This window comes from Cervus elaphus, chromosome 13, assembly GCF_910594005.1.
Source record: "Cervus elaphus chromosome 13, mCerEla1.1, whole genome shotgun sequence".
NCBI classification, from domain to species: domain Eukaryota; kingdom Metazoa; phylum Chordata; class Mammalia; order Artiodactyla; family Cervidae; genus Cervus; species Cervus elaphus.
Window position 1 is genome coordinate 68,717,675 of NC_057827.1, and position 21,360 is coordinate 68,739,034.

Sequence of the window (21,360 nt, forward strand, 5' to 3'; positions counted from 1 at the left end):
TTATTATGAACAGTTAGTTAGAAGGAATGCCTGGGGCTCCTGACCCCTAGAATAGGCACCTGTACTCAGATTGCATTTCACACTGAAGTCAAGCAGGACCCTGTGGGCTCCTAGGCATGGAAGCCTTTATTATTTTATTATATTAATTTATTTTTGGCTGTGCTGGGCCTACGTTGCTGCGCAGGCTTTTCTCTAGTTGTGAAGAGTGGAGGCCACTCTGGGTGTGGGCTTCCCTTGGCGGTGGTTTCTCTCGTTGCAGAGCACAGGCTCTAGGGCACGCGGGCTTCAGTAGTTGTGGCTCCCGGGTTCTAGAGCACAGGCTCAGTAGTTTTTGGTGCATGGGTTTAGTTGCTCCACAGCATGTGGGATCTTCCTGGATCAGTGATCGAACCCATGTCTCCTGCATTGGCAGATGATTCTTTACCACTGGGCCACCAGGGAAGACCCCGGAAGCCTTTCTGTCCCCCATGTCTTGTTTGTAGGCAAGACTCCAGCCTCCATGACCTTCCCGGAGTCCCAAGGACAAATTCCAACAGTTGCTAATCAAGGGAGGAACAGCTAAGAAAGGGCCTGAGGCAAGACTGAAAGCCGCAGAGGAGCACCAAGATTAGGAGACTGACCACTTGAGACTCCTGGAGCACCGGCCCTGTACACACTGTAGTCTTGTCAGCAACCCCACCCTGGGGCTGAAGCTATAAAACGCCTCATCAAGTCCTCCCAGGGGAGGACACACTATATTGAGAGACACAAGGCCGCTGCGTCCCCCTTTGCCTGGCAAAGCGATAAAGCTATTCTTTTCTACTTCACCCAAAGCTCTGTCTCCGAGATGTGGTTCCGCACCAGTGTAGAGAGGCTGCGCTTTCGGCATCGACACGTTGGGTATAGATGACAGGCACCTTCTTAGATGCAGAGACCTTGCAGAGGGGGAGCCAGCCTAAGTTGCTGCCCTCCAAGCCCATAACTTTCCCTAAACAAGGGTTGAAAGAGTCCAGAATTCACCTCTATGGCATAAAAATTATTTTTGAACAGAAGCCGTTTTAGCTCCTGAAAAGTCTCTTCCGCCTAAAGTAGAGCCTTCCAAAAGAATTCGGTTGTCCCAAATCCTCTTCCTTGGCAACAACCAGGCAAGGCTGACTTTCATTACTGGACAGGAGAAGCCGCCATCACCCCTAAGCAGGCATTGTCAGGAAACTATCTTACCTCCCATCTACTCTAGGTAAGGGCCTATTTATCTTTTCTATGTTGTTTGTTTTCCCATAAGTGCCGTCTCCACCATCCCTTCCCCTGTTAAGATAATGTGTAAGCCCCACATTCTAACTGCCACATTTTTCTGTGAATTCCATTGGTACATTAATAAAAATACATTATATTAAAATTTGCCTGTTCTTTTTCGTGTGTTTAGGTGTGTATTTTGGCCATGCAGCATGGTTTGCTGACCAGAGATTGAATCCAGAATTCCTGTGAAAACACCAGATCCTAGCCACTAGGCCACCAGGGAACACCCTAACATTTGTCTTTTCTCTTGTTAATCTGTATTTTGTCAGCTTAATTCACAAGCCCCCAGAGACTGAACATAAGAGGATAGAGGGAAAGTTCTTCCTCCCTGACGGGCTCAAAAAAGATAAACAGTATACTATGTTCTAGATGAGGGGACAGTTCTTTCTTAGAGAGGACTTGTCTGACATTTGAGGATGAAAGGATGAGAAAGTCTTTCATTCAAAAATTTTTTTTAAATGAAAGAAGAAAAGGATTAAGAAATTGGAACAAATTCCACAAATCTGATCTCTCTTTTGGCCAATCCTTAGTGAGGCTACTAATGAATTAAGTTAGACACTGCAGAGAGCATAGTGAATGCAAGATGATATGATGATGAGATGATGGTGATGATGATGCTGAATGATGATCGTGGTGGTCCAGTTGAGAGAAAAATTATCAGAAAGATTACTGGAAACTTTTCTGTATAAATAAGCCTGGCCCCCAGCTTCCCCAACCATGAGCATCACGGATTTACCATATTATGCTGCAAACGCTAGTTTCCTCACTTCCAGCCTAGACTGTATGTGGACGGCAGGGATGATGACTCACCCAACAAGCGCTTAGTCAGTACTTGTTGACCTACGGCCCTATGCCCCCCTTAGTGCTTGTGGCTATAAGACACTGGGAACCAGGAAGGTAGAGGAGGGGAGACTGGGAAAGGAAGAAGAGGGGGCGACTGACGTGTGAAAAGGGGTGGGGAGGTTCCTCTGCCCATTCATTCATTAATTCATATTCATGCATCTTTCATTCATTCCCTGAGCGTGAACCAGCAGGCACTGACGAGTGAAGCATGCCCTCGAGGTGCGCCCCCTCTGGGTGAGTGGGCAGGAGGGCTGGGCTGACAGGGAGACAATTTTGGGGTTGGGGACCACACGTGATAAAAATGCACACTTTGAACTCCCTCTCAGTTCAGTTCAGTTCAGTCCCTCAGTCGTGTCCGACTCTTTGCGACTCCGTGGAGGGCAGCACACCAGGCTTCCCTGTCCATCACCAGCTCCCAGAGCCTGCTCAAACTCATGTCCTTTGGGTCAGGGATGCCATCCGACCATCTCATCTTCTGTCATCCCCTTCTCCTCCTGCCTTCAATCTTTCCCAGAATCAGGGTCTTTTCCAGTGAGTCAGTTCTTCACATCAGGTAGCCAAAGTATTAAAGTTTCAGCTTCAGCATCAGTTCTTCTAATGAATATTCTGGACTGATCTCCTTTAGGACAGACTGGTTTGATCTCCTTGCAGTCCAAGGGACTCTCAAGAGTCTTCTCCAACACCACAGTTCAAAAGCATCAATTCTTCAGCGCTCAGCCTTCTTTATGGTCCAACTCTCACATCCATACATGACTACTGGAAAAACCATAGCTTTGACTAGATGGACCTTTGTTGGCAAAATAATGTCTCTGTTTTTTAATATGTTGTCTGGGTTGGTCACAGCTTTTCTTCCAAGGAGCAAGTGTCTTTTACTTTCATGGCTGCAGTCACCATCTGCAGTGATTTTGGAGGACCCCCCCAAAAAAAAAATAAAGTCTGTCACTGTTTCCATTATTTCCCCATCTATTTGCCATGAAATGATGGGACCGGATGTCATGATCTTAGTTTTCTAAATGTTGAGTTTTAAGCCAACTTTTTCACTCTCCTCTTTCACTTTCATCAAGAGGCTCTTCAGTTCCTCTTACCTTTCTGCCATAAGGGTGGTATCATCTGCGTATCTGAGGTTATTGGTGTCTTGATTCCAGCTTGTGCTTCATCCAGCCCAGCATTTCACGTGATGTACTCTGCATATAAGATAAATAAGCAGGGTGACAATATACAGCCTTGATGTACTCCTTTCCCAATTTGGAACCAGTCTGTTACATGTCTGGTTCTAACTGTTGCTTCTTGACCTGAATATAGATTTCTCAGAAGGCAGGTAAGGTGGTCTGGTATTCCCATCTCTTGAACAAATTTTTCAGTTTGTTGTGACCCACACAGTCAAAGGCTTTGGTGTAGTCAATAAAGCAGAAATAGATGTTTTTCTGGAACTCTCTTGCTTTTTCAATGATCCAATGGATGTTGGCAATTTGATCTTTGCTTCCTCTGCCTTCTGTAAATCCAGTTTGAACATCTGGAAGTTCATGGTTCACATACTGTCGAAGCCTGGCTTGAAGAATTTTGAGCATTACTTTGCTAGCATGTGAGATGAGTGCAATTGTGCGGTAGTTTGAACATTCTTTGGGATTGCCTTTCTTTGAGATTGGAATGAAAACAGACCTTTCCCAGTCCTGTGGCCACTGCTGAGTTTTCCAAATTTGCTGACATATTGAGTGCAGCACTTTCACAGCAACATCTTTTAGGATTTGAAATAGCTCAACTGGAATTCCATCACCTCCACTAGCTTTGCTTGTAGTAATGCTTCCTAAAGCCCACTTGACTTCACATTCCAGGATGTCTGGCTCTAGGTGAGTGATCACACCATTGTGGTTATCTGGGTCATGAAAATATTTTTTGTATAGTTCTTCTGTGTATTCTTGCCGCCTCTTTTTAATATCTTCTGCTTCTGTTAGGTCCATACCATTTCTTTCTTTTATTGTGCCCATCTTTGCATGAAATATTCCCTTGGTATCTCTAATTTTCTTGATGAGATCTCTAGTCTTTCCCATTCTGTTGTTTTCCTCTATTTCTTTGCATTGATCACTGAGGAAGACTTTCTTATCTCTCCTTTCTTCTTTGGAACTCTGCATTCACATGGGTATATCTTTTCCTTTCTTCTTTGCATTTAGCTGCTCTGCTTTTCTCGGCTATTTGTAAAGACTCCTCAACCACTTTGCTTTTTGCATTTCTTTTTCTCTGATTCCTAGAATGTCGATGTTCACTCTTGCCATCTCCTGTTTGACCACTTCCAATTTGCCTTCATTCATGGACCTAACATTCCAGATTCCTATGCAAGCAAGATTGTTCTTACAGCATCTGACTTTACTTCCATCACCAGTCACATCCACAACTGGGTGTTGTTTTCACTTTGGCGCCATCTCTTCATTCTTTCTGGAATTATTTCTCCACTCTTCTCCAGTAGCATATTGGGCATCTACCGACCTGGGAGTTCATCTTTCAGTGTCCTATCTTTTTGCTTTTTCATACTGTTCATGGGGCTCTCAAGGCAAGAATACTGAAGTGGTTTGCCAATGCCTTCTCCAGTGGACCACATTTTGTCGAACTCGCCACCATGACCCGTCCATCTTGGGTGGCCCTATAACGCATGGCTCATAGTTTCATTGAGTTAGACAAGGCTGTGGTCCATGTGATTGGTTTGATTAGTTTTCTGTGATTGTGGTTTTCATTTTATCTGCCCTCTGAGGGATAAGGATAAGAGGCTTATGGAAGCTTCCTGATGGGAGAGATTGACTGTGGGGGAAACTGGGTCTTGTTCTATTTGGCAGAGCCATGCTCAGTAAATCTTCAATTTTCTGTTGATGGGTGGGGCTGTGTTCCCTCCCTGTTGTTTGACTGAGACCAAACTATGGCAGAAGTAATGAAGATAATGGTGGTGATGGTGGTGGTTTAGTTGCTAAGTCTTGTCTGACTCTTGTGACCCCATGGACTGTAGCCCGCAAAGCTCCTCTATCCATGGGATTCTCCAGGCAAGAATACTGGGGTGGGTTGCCATTTCCTTTTCCAGGGGATCTTCCTGACCCAGGGATTGAACCCGGGTCTCCTGCATTGCAGGCAGATTCTTTACCAACTGAGTTAGGAGGGAAGCCCTGACGAAGACAATGGCAACCCCCTTCAAAAGGTCTCATGTGCACACAGCTGCACCCAGTGCCCCTGACCCTGCAGCAGGCCACCGCTGACCCGCGCCTGCCTCTGCGGGAGACTCATGGACACTCACAGGAAAGTCTGAGTCAGTCTCTTGTGGGGTCACTGTTCCTTCCTCCTGGGTCCTGGTGTAAAGAACATTTTGTTTGTGCCCTCCAAGAGTCTATTTCCCCATTCCTGTGTAAATTCTGTAACCAAATCCCACTGCCCTCCAAAGTCAAATTCCCCTGGGGGTTCTCAGTCCCTTTGCCAGATCCCCAGGTTGGGAGATCTGTTTTAGGTGCTAGAACTGTCTTAACAGCATGAGGATTTATTTGGTGTAACTGTTCTGCAGTTTGTGGGTCATCTGCTCTGTGACTCTATGATGGGGTTAACCTCCAACCTCCTCCAAGAGGGCTTATGCTGCACCCAGGCCTGATGCACCCAGAGCCCCTGCCCCTGCCGCAGGCCACTGCTGACCCATGCCTCCGCAGGTCCAGACAGGGTCTTCAGGTGACGCTGAGAGCGTTTGGACAATATGACCTTAGGCCAGGAGCTCTGAAACCTCGAAGACTTTTTGCTGGACACCTCTTGCTTGGGGTGATAGGTGAAACATGAACAAGGCCTGGCAATGAGGCAATGTGGCTGGGTAGCCTCCTCGGGGTGGGGAAGGGGCGGTAGGGCGGGGCCAACTGAGGCCCCGCCCACTGGCCGGCTCTGTCAGGTGCGGTCGCCTTCCGCCTTCCGAGGTGTCTTGGCCTGAGGGGCACTCGTAGCTGGCTCCCGTCCCAGGTGACGCACATTTGAGCCGCCGGCGCTCAGCGACCCGGGTTCGAGTCCCCGCGTCGGCTGTCATGGCGGACGCGGAGCCGGAAGCTGAGGATGGCTGTGAGGACGGCTGCAGAGACGGCCGGGCTCCCTTTTCCCAGCGCGGGAGCGCCGCTCGCGTGGCCCCACTGGGCCCCGAGCAGCTGCGCCGGGTCCTGGAGCAGGTGACGAAGGCGCAGCCGCCCGCGGAGCCGCCGCCGCCGCCGCCGCCGCCCTGCGTGCTGGACGCGGCGCGGCGGCTGCGGGACGCGGCCCAGCAGGCCGCCCTGCAGCGCGGCCCCGGGGCCGAGCCCCCGCGCCCGCCGCGCCTGCTGCCTCCGCAGGTGAGGCGCCGGGAGGGGCCATGGGGAAACTGAGGCCCAGAGGGGGCCGAGAGGCCTCGCGCGGGGAAGGAAGGCTTCTCCGCTTGGGCCTTAGAGCCTTCCTGCCCGAGAGACCGGCCGTTAAAGTTCAGGGCATCCCCATACTCGGCTCCCTGGGGACGGCAGGCCCCCCGCCCCTGTCAGCGCGCCGGCACCGTCAGCTCCACGCCGCCGGGATCCTGCCCGGGGCTCCTCTCGCAGACGTTTCGTCCCGATTTCGTTGAGCACTCACGGTGTCCGGGCGCTGCTGCGGGTGCGGCGTTTGAACACAGTCTGTGAAGAGGGGCCGGACCTGGGGGCTGCTCCAGAGTGAGGGGTTCCCAGGCCTGACACCGGAGCGGAGACCTGAATGGATTAAGAGGAACCAACGTAGAGAGTCTTTCAGGTGGAAGGTGCTGCAAGTGGCCCGGCCGAGACTCGGGGGCAGAACGAAGTACCTTCTAGTGACTTGATGCAGCACCTTCCGCTCGCAGTGGTGGCGTCTGCGTTTGCAACCCCTGTTACAGACCCGGCCGCTGCCTGACGTTCGCTTAATGAATGAAACCCTGATTCCCGGGTCACACAGCTCTTGGCCGCTAAGGAAGCTGCAACTCGAACATGGGTCTTCCCATCCCAGAGGGTCCAGAGTAGCATCTGTCCCTGAGGTCGTTCATGTCACCTGTAAAGTCTCATCCGCTTTCAGCACTGGGCTTGTAAATGTCACCTTGCTTCTTACTCCAAAAGTGCCACAGAGATCCTGCCGTTAGACGACATAGGTCGAGAATAGAATCAGCAGGCTTCACTGAGTTTATGTTTTTGTTTCTGACTGAGGGATTTGGCCAGCTAAGAGTCGTACCCAGTTGGTCATCAAGACTGGAGAGTTGTCTCACTAAAGTCTGGGGAGACAAGTATGACTGCCCAAACATCAAACCTTCTTAGAAGTGTGACCTTGGGTACTTCTAACTCTTTTGACTTTGGCTTCCTCATCTGTAGGAGGTTTGTCTCCTCCTGCGCTGAGGAAACAAATGCCTCCCACTGCAGTCCTGCACGGCAGGTCTGTGGAGTCAGAAGGGCTCCGGTGGCTGAGTCTGTCCCTCTCCTCTCTGTATCCGGCACTGTGCTGGACTGCTTGGGTCTCAGCAACCACACAAAAGTGTTTTTATCAGTATTTTACAGATGAAGGAGGAGCTGAGAGAGGCTGAGTGATTACCCCCAGGCTCCCCGAGGCGTGGCTGCACTCCAGGGCCTGTTGAATGTGGCTCTGGCTTTTTGGATTAGATAACTTAGGAAAGAGTCCAAAAATGATGTATTCCCAAAAATGAAAGCAAACTTAATTGGAGTTGGATAGCATGATCATGTTCTGTAGCTCTTCTCATTGGGGTGATATAAATACTTAATGTATTCACGATACTGTGGTTTTGCATTCAGTTCTTATAATACCCTTTGCCCCTGGCTGTGCCACAAAGGCCACAGAGATGGAGGTTATGATGTGACCAGGAGGTGACTCATCACTCAGATAACTTCTGGTCACGGTCAGAAAGCTAGAGATACTCACTAAATAGGACAGTGAGCCAAATGCACTGAGAAAGGGCAAGGTTGTTTCTGGCCAAGGGGATGAGAAGGGGTGGTCTGAACTAGACCTGGGAGGGTGGGTCCGAGTTGAAAATGCAGAAGAGGAGAGGCAATGGGGACGGGGACCCAGGTGTGATTGGAGAACACAGGCAGGGGAGGATGGTGTGGATTAGAAGGTACAGACTGAGTGAACACACTCCCTCAGGTCAGCTCCTACCCCTCCCACATATATCCTGCCCCACAGAGATATTTCCGGTTTCCTCCACACAGTGCCCCCTTTTCATGCATCCATGCATTCACACATGTTTTTCCTTACACCTAGAATATCTGTTCCCAAAATTCTACTCATCCTACAAGTTCCCCTGCGGAGGTCACCTCTTCCGGGAAGCCTAGCAGCCCTGAGCTGTTGCTTCTCTTACTGCACCTGTTGCACCACGGTGGTGGTGTGTTCCTATCAGCATTCCTTGATTAACCTAGTCTGCCTTCAGATTTACCAGTGGAGCTTTTGAAAGTACAGATGTTGAGGCAAAGTACAGACCTGAGTCAGCAGGCCTGCAGGTGACAGGCATGGCAGGGGAAACCCCGCCTCCCCACGGGTGAGGCTGGGACCTGACTTGTTTATGAATTTGCCCCCAGTGATTCTTAGGAAAAGTTTGTTGAATGAAATAGACATATAACAGGTATCAGGTAGAATACCCACTTGGTAAACTAGTCTTCGGAGCAGATTAAAAAATCAGACCAGCTTTGCCTCTGTGGTAATTCAGAAACAATAGGATTTGCTCTGTGTTGGGGTGTGTGTGTGTGTCTGTCTGTCTGTCTTTATTGGCATTATCTGATAATACCTCAAGAGCTTAGAGAAACATTCTAAGTGATTGGTAGTAAAAAGAAACAAATGTGACTCTTAAAAGATATGCAAAGTAAAGCTAGTTGTCATTTGATTCATAGTGACTCAGGGCCAGCTCTGCACACCTCCTCAAAAACCAGTATATTGAATTGTCTGCTGTTTGTAGTAAGTATATAATGTGCAGACAGATCTATTCCAACCTCCAACTTGATTTCAGTGTGGGTTTTCATTCTGTCCTGTGTTATATTTTGATTGACCCTCTCCTTGGTAGAGGGGTTGAGTCCCGGCCTGTTGGTGGCCGCCCTGTTAGTGATGGCTCTCAGCGGGGGCAGTTTTGCCCCACAGAGGGCACTTGGCACGTCTGGCGATATTTTGGTTTTGGTTTTCATCTGTTTGGCTGCATTGGGACTTAGTTGCGGTTCACAGGGTCTTCATTGTGGAGCACAGGCTCTGGAGTTCGGTGCCCCAGCTTAGTTGCCCAGAGACACGTGGGATGTTAGTTCCCCCAACCAGGGGTGGAACCCACATCTCTTGCACTGGAAAGCAGGTTCTTAACCACTGGACCCCCAGGGAAGTCCCTGGAGACATTTTTGATGATGACAGCTTGGGGAGTGCTGCTGGCTTCCGCTGGGTGGAGGTGGGGCTGTGCTCAACGCTGCCCAGCTCAGCTGGCATGACAGACTTACTGGTCCAAGATGTCAGCTGTGGCGAGTTGAGAAAGCCAGCTCTGGGTGATGAGGTTTATCTGTCTTTTCTCCCTGAAGAAAGATGCTCTTTGTTTCTGCTCAGTGAGGGCAGGAACCTCGTTTTGCTGCCCCTGTTCCCCTCGACGTTGTATCAGGCACAAGGTCACTGCTCAGTAACTTGGTGGGGACTTCCCTGGGAGTCTGGTGGCTAAGACGCCACACTCCCAATGCAGGGGGCCCAGTTTGATCCCTGGTCAGGGGACTAGATCTTGCATGTCACAACTAAGAGTTTGCATGCTACACTAAAGATCCTCTGGGCTAGAGTAAAGATTGAAGATACCGAGTGTTGAAACTAAAAGCCAGCATGGCCAAATAAATAAATACTCTTTTCAAAAAATACTTGTGGAACCTAGTTGGCCGCAGCCCTCCCCTTTGGCGGGTGCTTTCTGTTACAGACGGCGCTGCCTTCACCCTCCTAGACTTACATCCCTGTGACAGTGCCAGTGTTTCTTCTGGGATCCAAGAAGCAAGATTGCGGGGTCGAAAAGCACATGCATTTAAAATTTTGTTAGGGACTTCCCTGGCCATTCAGTGGTTAGGACTCTGCTCTTTTACTGCCAAGGGCTCAGATTCTATCCCTGGTCGGGAAACTAAGATCCCACAAGCCATGGGGACAAAAGGATAAAATAAAAATTTGTTAGATGTTAAAAAATAAAAGCTGGTGAAGAAATGCAGCCCATCTCCTAGGTGTGTGCCCTGGTGTGTGCACACACATCTGCGATCCGTGACGGCGCAAAGCAGGCTGAGAGCGCAGGGCGGGAGGCCACCTGTTGCCTCTTGCTACAGAGCAATGAGCGCGCGTGGGCTGTGCACCTCCCTACGGGTGAATTTCACAAGCAAGGTAGGGAAAAACCCCACCAGCATACCAGAGATGATGGTCACGTATATAACGTTTGAAAACACATCAAAACAGAACTACTTATTTTTAGGGATACCTACAAGTATAATGTGGGCTTCCCTGGTAGCTCAGCTGGTAAAGAATCCACCTGCAATGCAGGAGACCTGGGTTTGATCCCTGGGTTGAGAAGATGCCCTGGAAGAGGGCATGGAAACCCACTCCAGTATTTTTGCCTGGAGAATCCCCATGGACAAAGGTGGGCTGTGGTCCATGGGGTCGCAGACTTGGACACGACTGAGCGACTAAGCACAAGTGTGACATAAAGAACATGTGCAAACGACAAACAGCATGTTCAGGGTAGGGTGAAAAAAGGCACACCGACGGGGGCCAGAGGACGTCCCAGTCTAGTACTGTGGCGTGGCATAACGTAGGTGGTGGGGACCCGAGTTGCATAGTTCTTTATGGTTTTTTTTATTTCCAGAATTTCACTGAAAACTTTAAAAAAATAAGGCCACGTATTGAACTGAGTCCAATTTAGAGTACTAAGAAAAAGTACACGTGGTAAAACTATAAAGAAGGATATTTTTTAATGGTTCATGAGCTCAACTGAGTGGATTTTTTTTTTTAAATGATGTAGTAGATACTGGTTTAGCTAAAAAGTTGATTCGGTTTTTTCCATAAGATTGTACAGAAAAACCTGAATGAACTTTTTGGCCAACCCAGTGCTATCAGAAGGCATTTATGTAGGAGTGGTCAGTAGTTATTTGAACTTTTTGTGTATATAAGCAAATGCTTCTTATATATGCAAGTACAAGAGATGTGCTATTAAATGTGATATTAACATCAAATAGATGTGACGTAAAATAGATGACTATGGACTGGGCAGAAGGGTTGAGAAACGTCAGTGTAAACACAATAGATGTAGAGTTTTTTTATATATAAGATGTGTAAGAAAAAAATTTCAGCAGTGCATTTAAGATGGGAACAAAATTGCGGAAATGTTGATAAGCACAGTGCTTCTTTTCTTTTTCTGTCTTTAAGCAATTGGAAGCCATTTGCATCAAGGTAAGGTCTGGAGAGATGAAAGGCCAGGAGAAGCCGATGCCCACGCTGGCCGCCATCCAGCCCAAGTCGGCCAGGCCAGGCCCGCCGCCCAGCGGGCGCTGCAGCGCGGCGGGGCTCCGCTCTCAGCTGCTGGGGACACCGCCAGGAGTCCTGAGTCACCCACCCCCGCCTCCCGTTCACGTGTTCATCCAGAGGCCACTGCCCGCCCTCCGGCCAGTCCCCGTGAAGACAGTCTTGGCCGCTGAGCCTCTGAGTGGACAGAGCACTGCAGCAGTCCCTCCGTCGGCCTCTGACCTGCCAGCGATCACATCTGTTTCATCCAGTTCAGCAAATTTATTTATTTCCAGCTCGCAAACAAAACACGCTGAGAAACTAAAGAAGTCTTTAAAAGTGAAAACACGTTCTGGACGGATATCTCGACCTCCCAAGTATAAAGCTAAAGATTATAAATTCATCAAGACAGAGGATTTGGCCGATGGTCACCCATCCGACTCCGACGACTACGCTGAGCTGAGCGTGGAAGAAGACGAAGACCAGAGAGGGAGGCAGGCGCTCTTCGACCTAGCAAGCTGCTCCCTGAGGCCCAAAACTTTCAAGTGTCAGACTTGTGAAAAGTCATACATAGGAAAGGGGGGGCTGGCCCGGCACTTTAAACTTCACCCAGGCCACGGCCAACTGGAGCCTGAGGCATCGCCATCTGGGAAAGCCAACGGGAGCATGATCACGGGCCCCACGGAGGGTGAGACCAGCAGCCTGGCGTCCCGGGGGCCACCTACGCCAGCTCTGCCAGTTGAGGAGGGGGCTGCACCAGCACGACGTGGCCGGCAGGTAACCTTTCTGTCGGTGGTCGTGTCCCCGTTCCTGCACGCTGTCCTTGGCTTTACGTCATGTGTCTGCACTGCTGCTGGGTGGTCACGGAGAGGTGTGTCTCCTGTCTGGGCAGCCTGGCTCACTCAGTGCCCGGGAACACAGGTGCCGGTCCTTCAGGGCCGGTCAGGGAGACATCGCAGGCGCTCTTGCTGACGCTGACGTGACCGTGGCCTTGGGGAAGGTTTGCGGGGGGCGCTGGTCCACAAGGCTGCTTCCTGGACCGTCTGCAGTGACATGCGGCCTGCCAGGTTCTCTCCCCGCTTTTCCCCTTTTGAAACTCACAAAGCAGGTCCAGTCACCGTGGATTTGCATTACCACGCTAGCATTTATTTACTGAAACCCAGTGTGTGTGGTGAGCATTTGTGTGCCGTGTACACTAGTCCGTTATTTCAAAAACAGCAGTTGAGGTGTTTCCCTGGCAGTCCAGTGGTTAGGACTCTGACCTTAACACAGCCTGGTTAATTTTCTAAAATCCACCTCTCTGTATATTTCTAAAGGATGACTTTTATGGTATTTGAAGTGTATCCAGTAAAAAAAAAGTTTAAAAATCATGGGTGAATTATGAATTAACGAAACTCAGGTCAATTTTTTAGGTGCCAGTGACATCAGATGAGTTTTTCGTTTCATTTTGGGCACCACTCCATGATTATGGTTTGTCAGCCCAGATTTGCAGGCTGGTGTTCATCTGATATCTTAAAGGGAACCTTTGTTTAAGATGCATTGATTATCATTAATGTGTCTTGATTATGCCCAGAAGAATAATTTACAAGTTTCTTGCTTTGACGATATTTTTTCTGCTCTAAGGTTTTCATTACAGAGTATAAAGCATGATTGTTTTATTTTGGTTTGGGTGTGCACCCCAATCTAGAATGGTCAGTCTGTGGAAGTTGAAGAAGCGCTGGTGTCTGAACCAAAAAATGGAAGTTTTTCAGCCCTTTTGGGATCAGAGAGACGTCCCGGACCTAGAAGAAGCGGCTACTCCGTGGTCCCCGCAGAGCCCAGCATGGCCGTCCTGGAGCGGAGTGGCGCGGCTCATCCGCCGGGGGCTGCTGGGGCCGCCAGGAGCAGGGCCAGGCTCCAGGAGGTGCGTCGCTCTTAGAGCCCCGTTCTTGAAACCCGTGTCTCTGGCATGGTATGTGGCAACTCACTCCAGGTTTCTGAATTTCCGAGTAAAATGCCCAGATCGACTCAGACAGTTCACCTGATGTGTAATGAGATGAATGCTCTATTCAAATATAGCATTGCCCGAAATAATTCCTAGGTCTACCAGCTGCTTGCCTTTCTAACTCATAGAATAATTATAACTTGGGTTTGCGTGGAAGTAGTTTAGAAAAGAACAGAAATGATTCTTTTTTTTTGTAAAAAGTCTCAAGATATAAAAGTGTGTTTTGGGTTTTGAACTCTAGAATCTCCATTCCAGCCCCTTGAAAGTAGTTTTATTGAATTTAGTTGGATTGGCGTAGAAGAGTGGGACCCTAAACTTACATTGTCTTTGGCGAGGATGTATTTATTTGCCTGCATCTTAAAGAAAATAAGTAAAAAAAAAAAATAGCAAAGGGAAATCACAGATAAGGTCGTGAGACAACCGGCCCCAGAGAGAGTGGCTTTCTGGGCCCTGGCCTCCAAACTACACATGAGGGGAAAGTGGTTTTCAGAGAGGAAATGGCTTTCCTAGAAAGCGTAGGAGGCTGCAGGGTCCAGCGGGAAATTTAAACCCCAGGTGAATTAACTTTCCTCCTCACGGGCTTGTTACCAAGTCCTGGCTGAGTGAGCTTTAGGAGTAGGAGGTCAGGTGGCTTCTGATGCTTTTCGCTCACTAACATTTGAAATGAGCGAATGGCTTCCATCCTGGGAGCGCTTCCTGCTGGGTTCCAGCTGCGCTCAGTTCCCTGTGGGTCAGTAGCTCCACTTAGATGAGGAACTGGAGCCTCAGAGACGCTCCCCGCTGGCTCCGGGTCACCCCATGTAGGGCGGTGGCAGACGCAGCCCTGGGTCAGGCCAGTGAGGCCACCGGAGCGTGTGGCCTGGACCCGCAGCACCGTGCTGTCCCGTGGAGAATCAGGGGCCCTCTGAGGAGCGCCTCTCTTGATCCTGCGCAAGAGAAGCTCCCCAGGGATGGGCACTGGTTTACACACGACTGGAGGTGTCCGGTATTGGGCCCCGTCCAGGGTGTGGGGGGACACCGTGCCCACGACGCTTCTTTTCCCGTCACTCGCTCCAGTCCCGTCCCGAGGACTGCACCCTCCTGCGTCTTCCACGCCCCCCAGCCCAGCCCCTCCCCAGGTCCTCGTCCCCTCCTGCCTACACCGCACCCTGGTGTGGCCTCCTGGCTGCGGGCTGCCTCGAGACTTGCCTGCGTTTTCGGCTCTGGCACCAGTTGATGAGCCCTGGGAGTAGAAACCCATTTCCCCACCGCGAATGTGTCCTTATCCAGGGTCTGGTACCCACTGCTCGCTCAGGGCTCTGTTGGGGGGTCAAACTCTGAATGCAGAGTTGATCACAGGACTTGTTATACGTGAGCATGTAAGCTATATAGTAATAGGCACAGCGCTCCCAGTTGAGAGTTGCTTAGTCACTGAGACTTTAGGGAACTTTCTGTCTTCTGTGGTTTTTGTTGCACCAACTTGCTGGCTGCTGGGAAATTCTTTCAAAGATGTCAAATGCTTGCTTCCGGCAGTTTCTCCACCAGTGTGACCGGGCCGATCTAGTGGAGTTGGCTCTGCCTCAGCTGGCTCAGGTCGTGACCGTGTATGAATTTCTTCTGATGAAGGTGGGTCTTCTTAGTGTTTCTGAGTGACTGAGGGGACGATCTGAAATATTTTCTTAGAAGGAGCCAGGCCTTGGGAATCATCTCCTCTCCCCATGCAGGGCTGAAGTGGGCCGGCTGGTCCTGCCCGGGTGCCCCACACGGGGCCGCCAGGCAGGCCCGCATGCCCCGGTGTGCGGGAGGCGCCAAGTCACCTTTCCTCTCGCACCCACGCCCCTGCCCGTCGCCTCCTCTGAGATGCTCAGCAGGATGCTCCCCAAGGAGCCCACTCTGAGATGCGGCCTTGCCGCCTGCACCCACACTTCCAGGAGGCACCCCCAGGAATGGAGACCTGGCCCTCCCCCAGCTGCTGGCCCCAGAACGTGCCTGTTTGGTCCTCAGGGCCTGTCTGTCCTGTTCCCCGGCCACCGTTGTCCGGCGGCCCTCTGCAGGGCTGGCTTGTTTCCTGGGCTGCTTCTCCCAGGCCATCCGCTGCCCCACGGAGCACAGTGCGGGGCACAGGTGGGCTCTCGCTGAGGAGTGAAGGCCGAGTCTGCTGACAGCGGCTCGGGCTTAGGAATGTCCTTCCCACCTTAAGATTCCTCTCTGTATTTCCCACATCTTTGCCTTGGGTTTAAACATTTTTTTTTTTTCCTTTGTCATCTTTATCTTCACTGAGGTTGAAAAAGGTCATCTAGCAAAACCTCTCTTCCCAGCTGTATACAAGGAGTTTGAAGAGCTGCATAAAATGGTTAAGAAAATGTGTCAAGATTACCTCCATAGTTCCGGACCCTGTTCTGAGGAGCCCCTGGAAGTAAACAACAGTAAGGTAATAAGCTCCCGTGGGAAGTTCCACCCAGAGCCAAGGGAAAACTGTTCAGTAGAGGAGGACGAGGTTTATTTTAGTCATGACTTCTTCATAGTCAGCTTCTGTTTAGCTCTTTCTTCCATCAAGGAGGTTTTTTTTTTTCTTAATATAAACGTGATACATGCTTTTTTCAGAAAACTCAGAAATGCAGATAAGCTATAAAAAAAAATGGAAACACCCACCATCCTCCTCCTCACCGATGATCACAGTGAATAGGTGGTATCTTTTCTTCGTTATGTAGGTTTTTGCAAAGGGATGAGTTACACAGGGACCAGCAGTTATTGTCTGTGGTTGTGTTCACAGAGTTCCCATTTCAGTATCCTTGCCTTTAGCTATTTTGGGTCCTTGACGAAAATATGTGAACTGACGTGGTTTTACTTGTTTTGGGTAAAACCTTCCGCTGGGCAGAGCATGTGCCCGTGGGCAGGTCATCCAGGGGAACTTCTTGCACCCAGCTCAGAGACTCAGGTCCTCACCCCACCGAGCACCTCCGACTGCGCCAAGTCCCCACACCCTACCCCCTCGGCGGAGGGCAGCACTGAATTATCAGTCGTCTTTTCCGGCTTTCACAAAACCAGTAGTCTGGTTTTGCCACACTCTTTTAACAGCATGGGTGAGCTTGGAGGGTATTATGCTGAGTGAGAGAAGTCAGACAGAGGAGGGCAAATGCTGTATCATCTCACTTACATTTAGAATCTCAAAACGTACAACAAACCAGTGAACACAGCAAGGAAGTAGGTGAACGACGCAGGGTCAGGTGTGTTAAAATCAGTAACACTTAGGCCATGTTGACTTTAACTGCTCCTAACATCTGATCATACCGACGATGGAGCTGCCTGTCTAGAAAGGGTAGTGTTTCAGAGTCACTACTTCTATAGCAAGAAGTATCTTGATCCACATTGTCACATACCATATGGGTTTTTTGGGTTGTCCACAGTAGTTTTATACAAATTCAGTACTTAATATAAACGGATAAACGTCTGTTTTCTTTGGCTGCGCTGCGTCTTTGTTGCTCCTGCGGGGGCTTTTCTCTAGCTGCGGTGAGCAGGGGCTGCTCTGAGGCAGTGCTGGGCTTCTCCCTGCACTGGCTTCTCTCGTGGAGCACGGGCTCCAGGGTGCTCATGCTCAGTAGCTGTGGCTCCCGGGCTCCAGGGTGCTCATGCTCAGTAGCTGTGGCTCCCGGGCTCCAGGGTGCTCACGCTCAGTAGCTGTGGCTCCCGGGCTCCAGAGTGCTCAGGCTCAGCAGCTGTGGCTCCCGGGCTCCAGGGTGCTCAGGCTCAGTAGCTGTGGCTCCCGGGCTCCAGGGTGCTCACGCTCAGTAGCTGTGGCTCCCGGGCTCCAGGGTGCTCAGGCTCAGTAGCTGTGGCTCCCGGGCTCCAGGGTGCTCAGGCTCAGTAGCTGTGGCTCCCGGGCTCCAGGGTGCTCAGGCTCAGTAGCTGTGGCTCCTGGGCTCCAGGGTGCTCAGGCTCAGTAGCTGTGGCTCCCGGGCTCCAGGGTGCTCAGGCTCAGTAGCTGTGGCTCCCGGGCTCCAGGGTGCTCAGGCTCAGCAGCTGTGGCTCCCGGGCTCCAGGGTGCTCAGGCTCAGTAGCTGTGGCTCCCGGGCTCCAGGGTGCTCAGGCTCAGCAGCTGTGGCTCCCGGGCTCCAGGGTGCTCAGGCTCAGCAGCTGTGGTTCCCGGGCTCCAGGGTGCTCAGGCTCAGTAGCTGTGGTTCCCGGGCTCCAGGGTGCTCAGGCTCAGTAGCTGTGGCTCCCGGGCTCCAGGGTGCTCAGGCTCAGCAGCTGTGGCTCCCGGGCTCTGGAGCACAGGCTCAGCAGCTGTGGCTCCCGGGCTTAGTTGCCCTGAGGCGTGTGGGATCTCCCTGGATCAGGGATCAAACCTGTGTCTCCTGCATCAGCAGGTGAATTCTTTACCCCCGAGCCCCCAGGAAAGTCCTATGTTTTATCTCCTTAAATGACGTAGCTTTTAAAATGTAATGGATTTTTTGCTAAGCCTCACATAGATGCCCCGGTGGGCAGTGGTCACCTGCCTGTTTATAACCTGCCAGTTGAGCAGGCATGGATGCCATCCAGGAAGAAGAGTGGGCAAGAAAGTTACCGTGGTGTCAGATGAACATTATTCTTCTGTGACCACAGTTCGTCTGCATCCTTCCCATTGTCTTCATGGCACCTTGCTGTACAGAGGGATGCCACAGGGTTAAACTCAGTCCTGTATCCTTAAGTGCGGACATGCTTCTGAATCTTGTGTTTTGAGTGAAGCATCTCTATGGGCCCCTTTCTTCTCAGGTTGCCGAGTCCTTAGGAATCACAGAGGAATTCCTAAGGAAAAAAGAAGTACATGCAGACTGCATTCCCTGCACGTGCACCAGCCCGGAGGAGGCCCCAGAGGAGCTGAAGGAAGCGGGTCCACAGAAGAGGGCGACTGAGGTGGGCGTGGCCCGAGGGGCACCAGGCCACCGTCCGGCCAGCGGGGAATTGTTGGGGTCGGACCACTGGGACTCACAGCGCTTCTTCAGGAAGAAGAGGGGCCGGTTGGCCTGTTTCTACCTAGTCTTAGCTGGTTGGGTCTTCTCTCCCTAGATTGCAGAGGACGGGCTGGCCTCAGTGAAAAGGACCAGGAGAGACGCTGTGCCCCAGGACCCCGCGGAGTGTCCTGCTGACGACGGGGTCCTGCAGAGGCCGGCCCCGTGTGCCCCAGCGGCCGGTGCAGGTAAGACGCCCCTCGTGGTGTGCGCCCTGGGACTCAGAGACCTGCTGCTGGGTGGGGACGGCGCGCCTGTGGCCACGTTTCAGAGACCCCTCTGGATTCTCAAGAGTTTTACCCCAGCCTCCCAGTGTTTATTCCCCAGGAGTCTTGGGTCTTTGGGGTTTTCTTGAGCCCTTTATTGGAATGAAGAGCTGTCTCGTGGTGCTGAGTGGGTTGTACCTGGGAGGGCCCCGAGGAGCTGGGGAGACCCAAGAGCAAGGCCAGGTCCCAGGACACATGAGTCCATGGCTTGGCGTTCATGAAAGCCCTTTGGCTGTCAGTGCCAGCTGAGAGTTGCCATTTGAAAACAAGACACATTCTAGCTTCTATTTTGGTGCTAGCCAGAACAGATCCATGAGACACCTGGAATATATTGCAGGCATACTCAGAGTGATTATGTAACTTTCTAAAATGTTATCACAGCTTCCTGATAACCTTACCTGATCCTTCAGTCAGTCAGTCACTTCAGTCGCTCAGTCGTGTCCGACTCCGACCCCATGAATCGCAGCATGCCAGGCCTCCCTGTCCATCACCAACTCCCGGAGTTTACTCAAACTCATGTCCATCGAGTCAGTGATGCCATCTAGCCATCTCATCCTCTGTCGTCGCCTTCTCCTCCCACCCCCAATCCCTCCCAGCATCAGGGTTTTTTCCGATGAATCAACTCTTCGCATGAGGTGGCCAAAATATTGGAGTTTCAGCTTCAGCATCAGTCCTTCCAACTGATCCTTAGGTCTCTAATATAAAGAGGCCTCCTCCACTTCTGAACTTAGGAATTAATTCTTCCAGACAGGAGGGCAGGTTTATTCACTGAGAAGAATGAGGACTCTGACACCTGTTTGGAACACAGCTCCCCTCGCCTCACAGGTCTGAGCTTCCTCATAGTTTCATCCATTCCTGGAAGCTGCCAAGTAACAGGGAGGATTTATGTTTTTGTTTCGGGGGCAGGAAAGTTACTTTGGACTAGCTTGGTTTGGATAGTGATATGTGACCGACAACAGTACACAACTGACTGTTTTTCCGAACCGTTTAGGTTTTGCCCCTGGAGTGAATGGGGGCGCCTCTCCGCACCCCGAGGAAAGCCCCGCGACACCGGCTCCTGAGCGCGAGAGCAGCGTGGCACAGGCGGGCCGGCGGCCGGCAGCACTGGCTGGTTGGGCAGCTCACAGTCGGCCTGCAGACCCCACTGCCCCGCGCCAGGGTGCCCTGGGCCGGGGCTCCCCTGTCCCTTAGGGGCACCGGGGACACGGGCCCAGCACCAGGTGGCAGCGTTCCCCGGGGAGAGCGTCCAGACGCTGGGGCTGGCCTGGGGAGCCCGGCTCTCTGCAGCACCTCAGTCTCCAGCCTGGAAATGCAGAGGCAGGAAGTTTCCGCGAGGCGTGTGGCTCCCACCTGAGCAGCCCCGAGTCCAACCCCAGTGAGGCCCAGCCTCCGGAGGCCCCTGCCCGTCTGCCCAGGAAAGCGTGGTCCATGGACGCCGTGCCAGCCGACTGTGCGCACGGCACCGCGTCTGAGCCGGGGCCTCAGCCCAGCCACGGCAGATGCCAAGTCCAGAGGGGGCCCTGCAGGCCGCAGGGGCTGGGACCAGCTGCCCGGAGAGACACGCAGACCAGGGGCTGGAGGCCGCGCCGCCGTCGGGGAGGCCGTGGCTTTTGCACTCAGAGACGGGTGCCCCACTCTGTCATCTCAGGAAGAGGAGCAGACGGTTGTTCAGACTCCGATGGGCTTCTCTTGTTCCATCTGGGTTCCGTAGTGCCTGGGGAGGGGGATGTGGTCACAGTGACGGACGCGGAGGGGCCTGCCCTGCAGCTGGGCCCCTGGAATGGCTCCTCTGGAAGCTTGGAGCCGCAACCCTCTCAGTGAGATGGGGTCAGAGTCGCAGCCCTAGATCTGTGTGGATTTTACCCAGAGAAGGTCTGTCTCAAGGAGTGTATTTTTCTAATGTGAATACTGACACAAATGAACATTTTATTTATAAAGAATAACGTCTTTCTACCTCACTGTCTACCTTTTTCTACCTCTTGCTTATTGTGATGATGGCAGATACGCTACCTGGTGATGCACCCCTCCGACACGTCTAACTCTGGGCTCCTCTGACAGCTGTTGCTGGTGACACCGCTGCCCTGGTTCTGGGTTGTCTCCCCTGTCCCCCAGTCACAGAAAACTACGTCCCCTTTCTCCTCGGTGGTGTTCTGCTTTATACCAGACTTGGTCCACACGAGAAGCTGCTTCCGGGTTCAATAAATAAATACGTAAGCTTGCTACCTGGGCAGCACTTTATTGGGAAGCAGGGAAGCATGTTGTCTGTGCTGACACCTGGTGGAGAAGAGTGAGACACGGGACGGGAGCCGCAGCCCCGCGATGTCCCGCTTGTAAAGCCACTTACCAAGCGAGGTCTGTCCGTCTCTTCTCGGAATGTTTTCCTTGGCTCTATCCTGGGGAGAAAGAGAGGGCCATTTGCCCACACTCAGATGAGAGCATCGAAAGGGCACAGCTGTCCTTCCCCGCACTGGCCGACACCATCAGGAAGGACCCTGGATGGCTGGGGCTGGGGGCTGCACCCTCCCTGGGCTGTGGAGGAGTGGGCTTTATTCTCGGGGAG

At 51.7% G+C, this 21,360-nt stretch overlaps 1 protein-coding gene across 1 annotated transcript; it reads left to right on the plus strand.

Moving 5' to 3' along the window:
* The first annotated feature begins 6,057 nt into the window (after window positions 1–6,057).
* Window positions 6,058–21,020, plus strand: ZNF839 (zinc finger protein 839). Its single transcript, XM_043922261.1, has 8 exons — window positions 6,058–6,449; window positions 11,509–12,360; window positions 13,271–13,486; window positions 15,080–15,172; window positions 15,828–15,977; window positions 18,299–18,439; window positions 18,593–18,722; window positions 19,792–21,020. The coding sequence occupies exons 1-8, from the start codon at window positions 6,153–6,155 to the stop codon at window positions 19,989–19,991; spliced, it is 2,079 nt and encodes a 692-aa protein (XP_043778196.1). The 5' UTR covers window positions 6,058–6,152; the 3' UTR covers window positions 19,992–21,020.
* The last annotated feature ends 340 nt before the right edge of the window (window positions 21,021–21,360 follow it).

What these genes read in the sequence shown, in the direction of transcription:
- ZNF839 (XM_043922261.1), top strand. Translation starts at nt 6,153, where the DNA reads ATGGCGGACGCGGAGCCGGAAGCTGAGGATGGCTGTGAGGACGGCTGC. An exon ending in GCAGGGCCAGGCTCCAGGAG is followed by an intron (nt 13,487 to 15,079) that starts GTGCGTCGCTCT and finishes TGCTTCCGGCAG; the next exon opens with TTTCTCCACCAGTGTGACCG. An exon ending in TGGAAGTAAACAACAGTAAG is followed by an intron (nt 15,978 to 18,298) that starts GTAATAAGCTCC and finishes CTTTCTTCTCAG; the next exon opens with GTTGCCGAGTCCTTAGGAAT.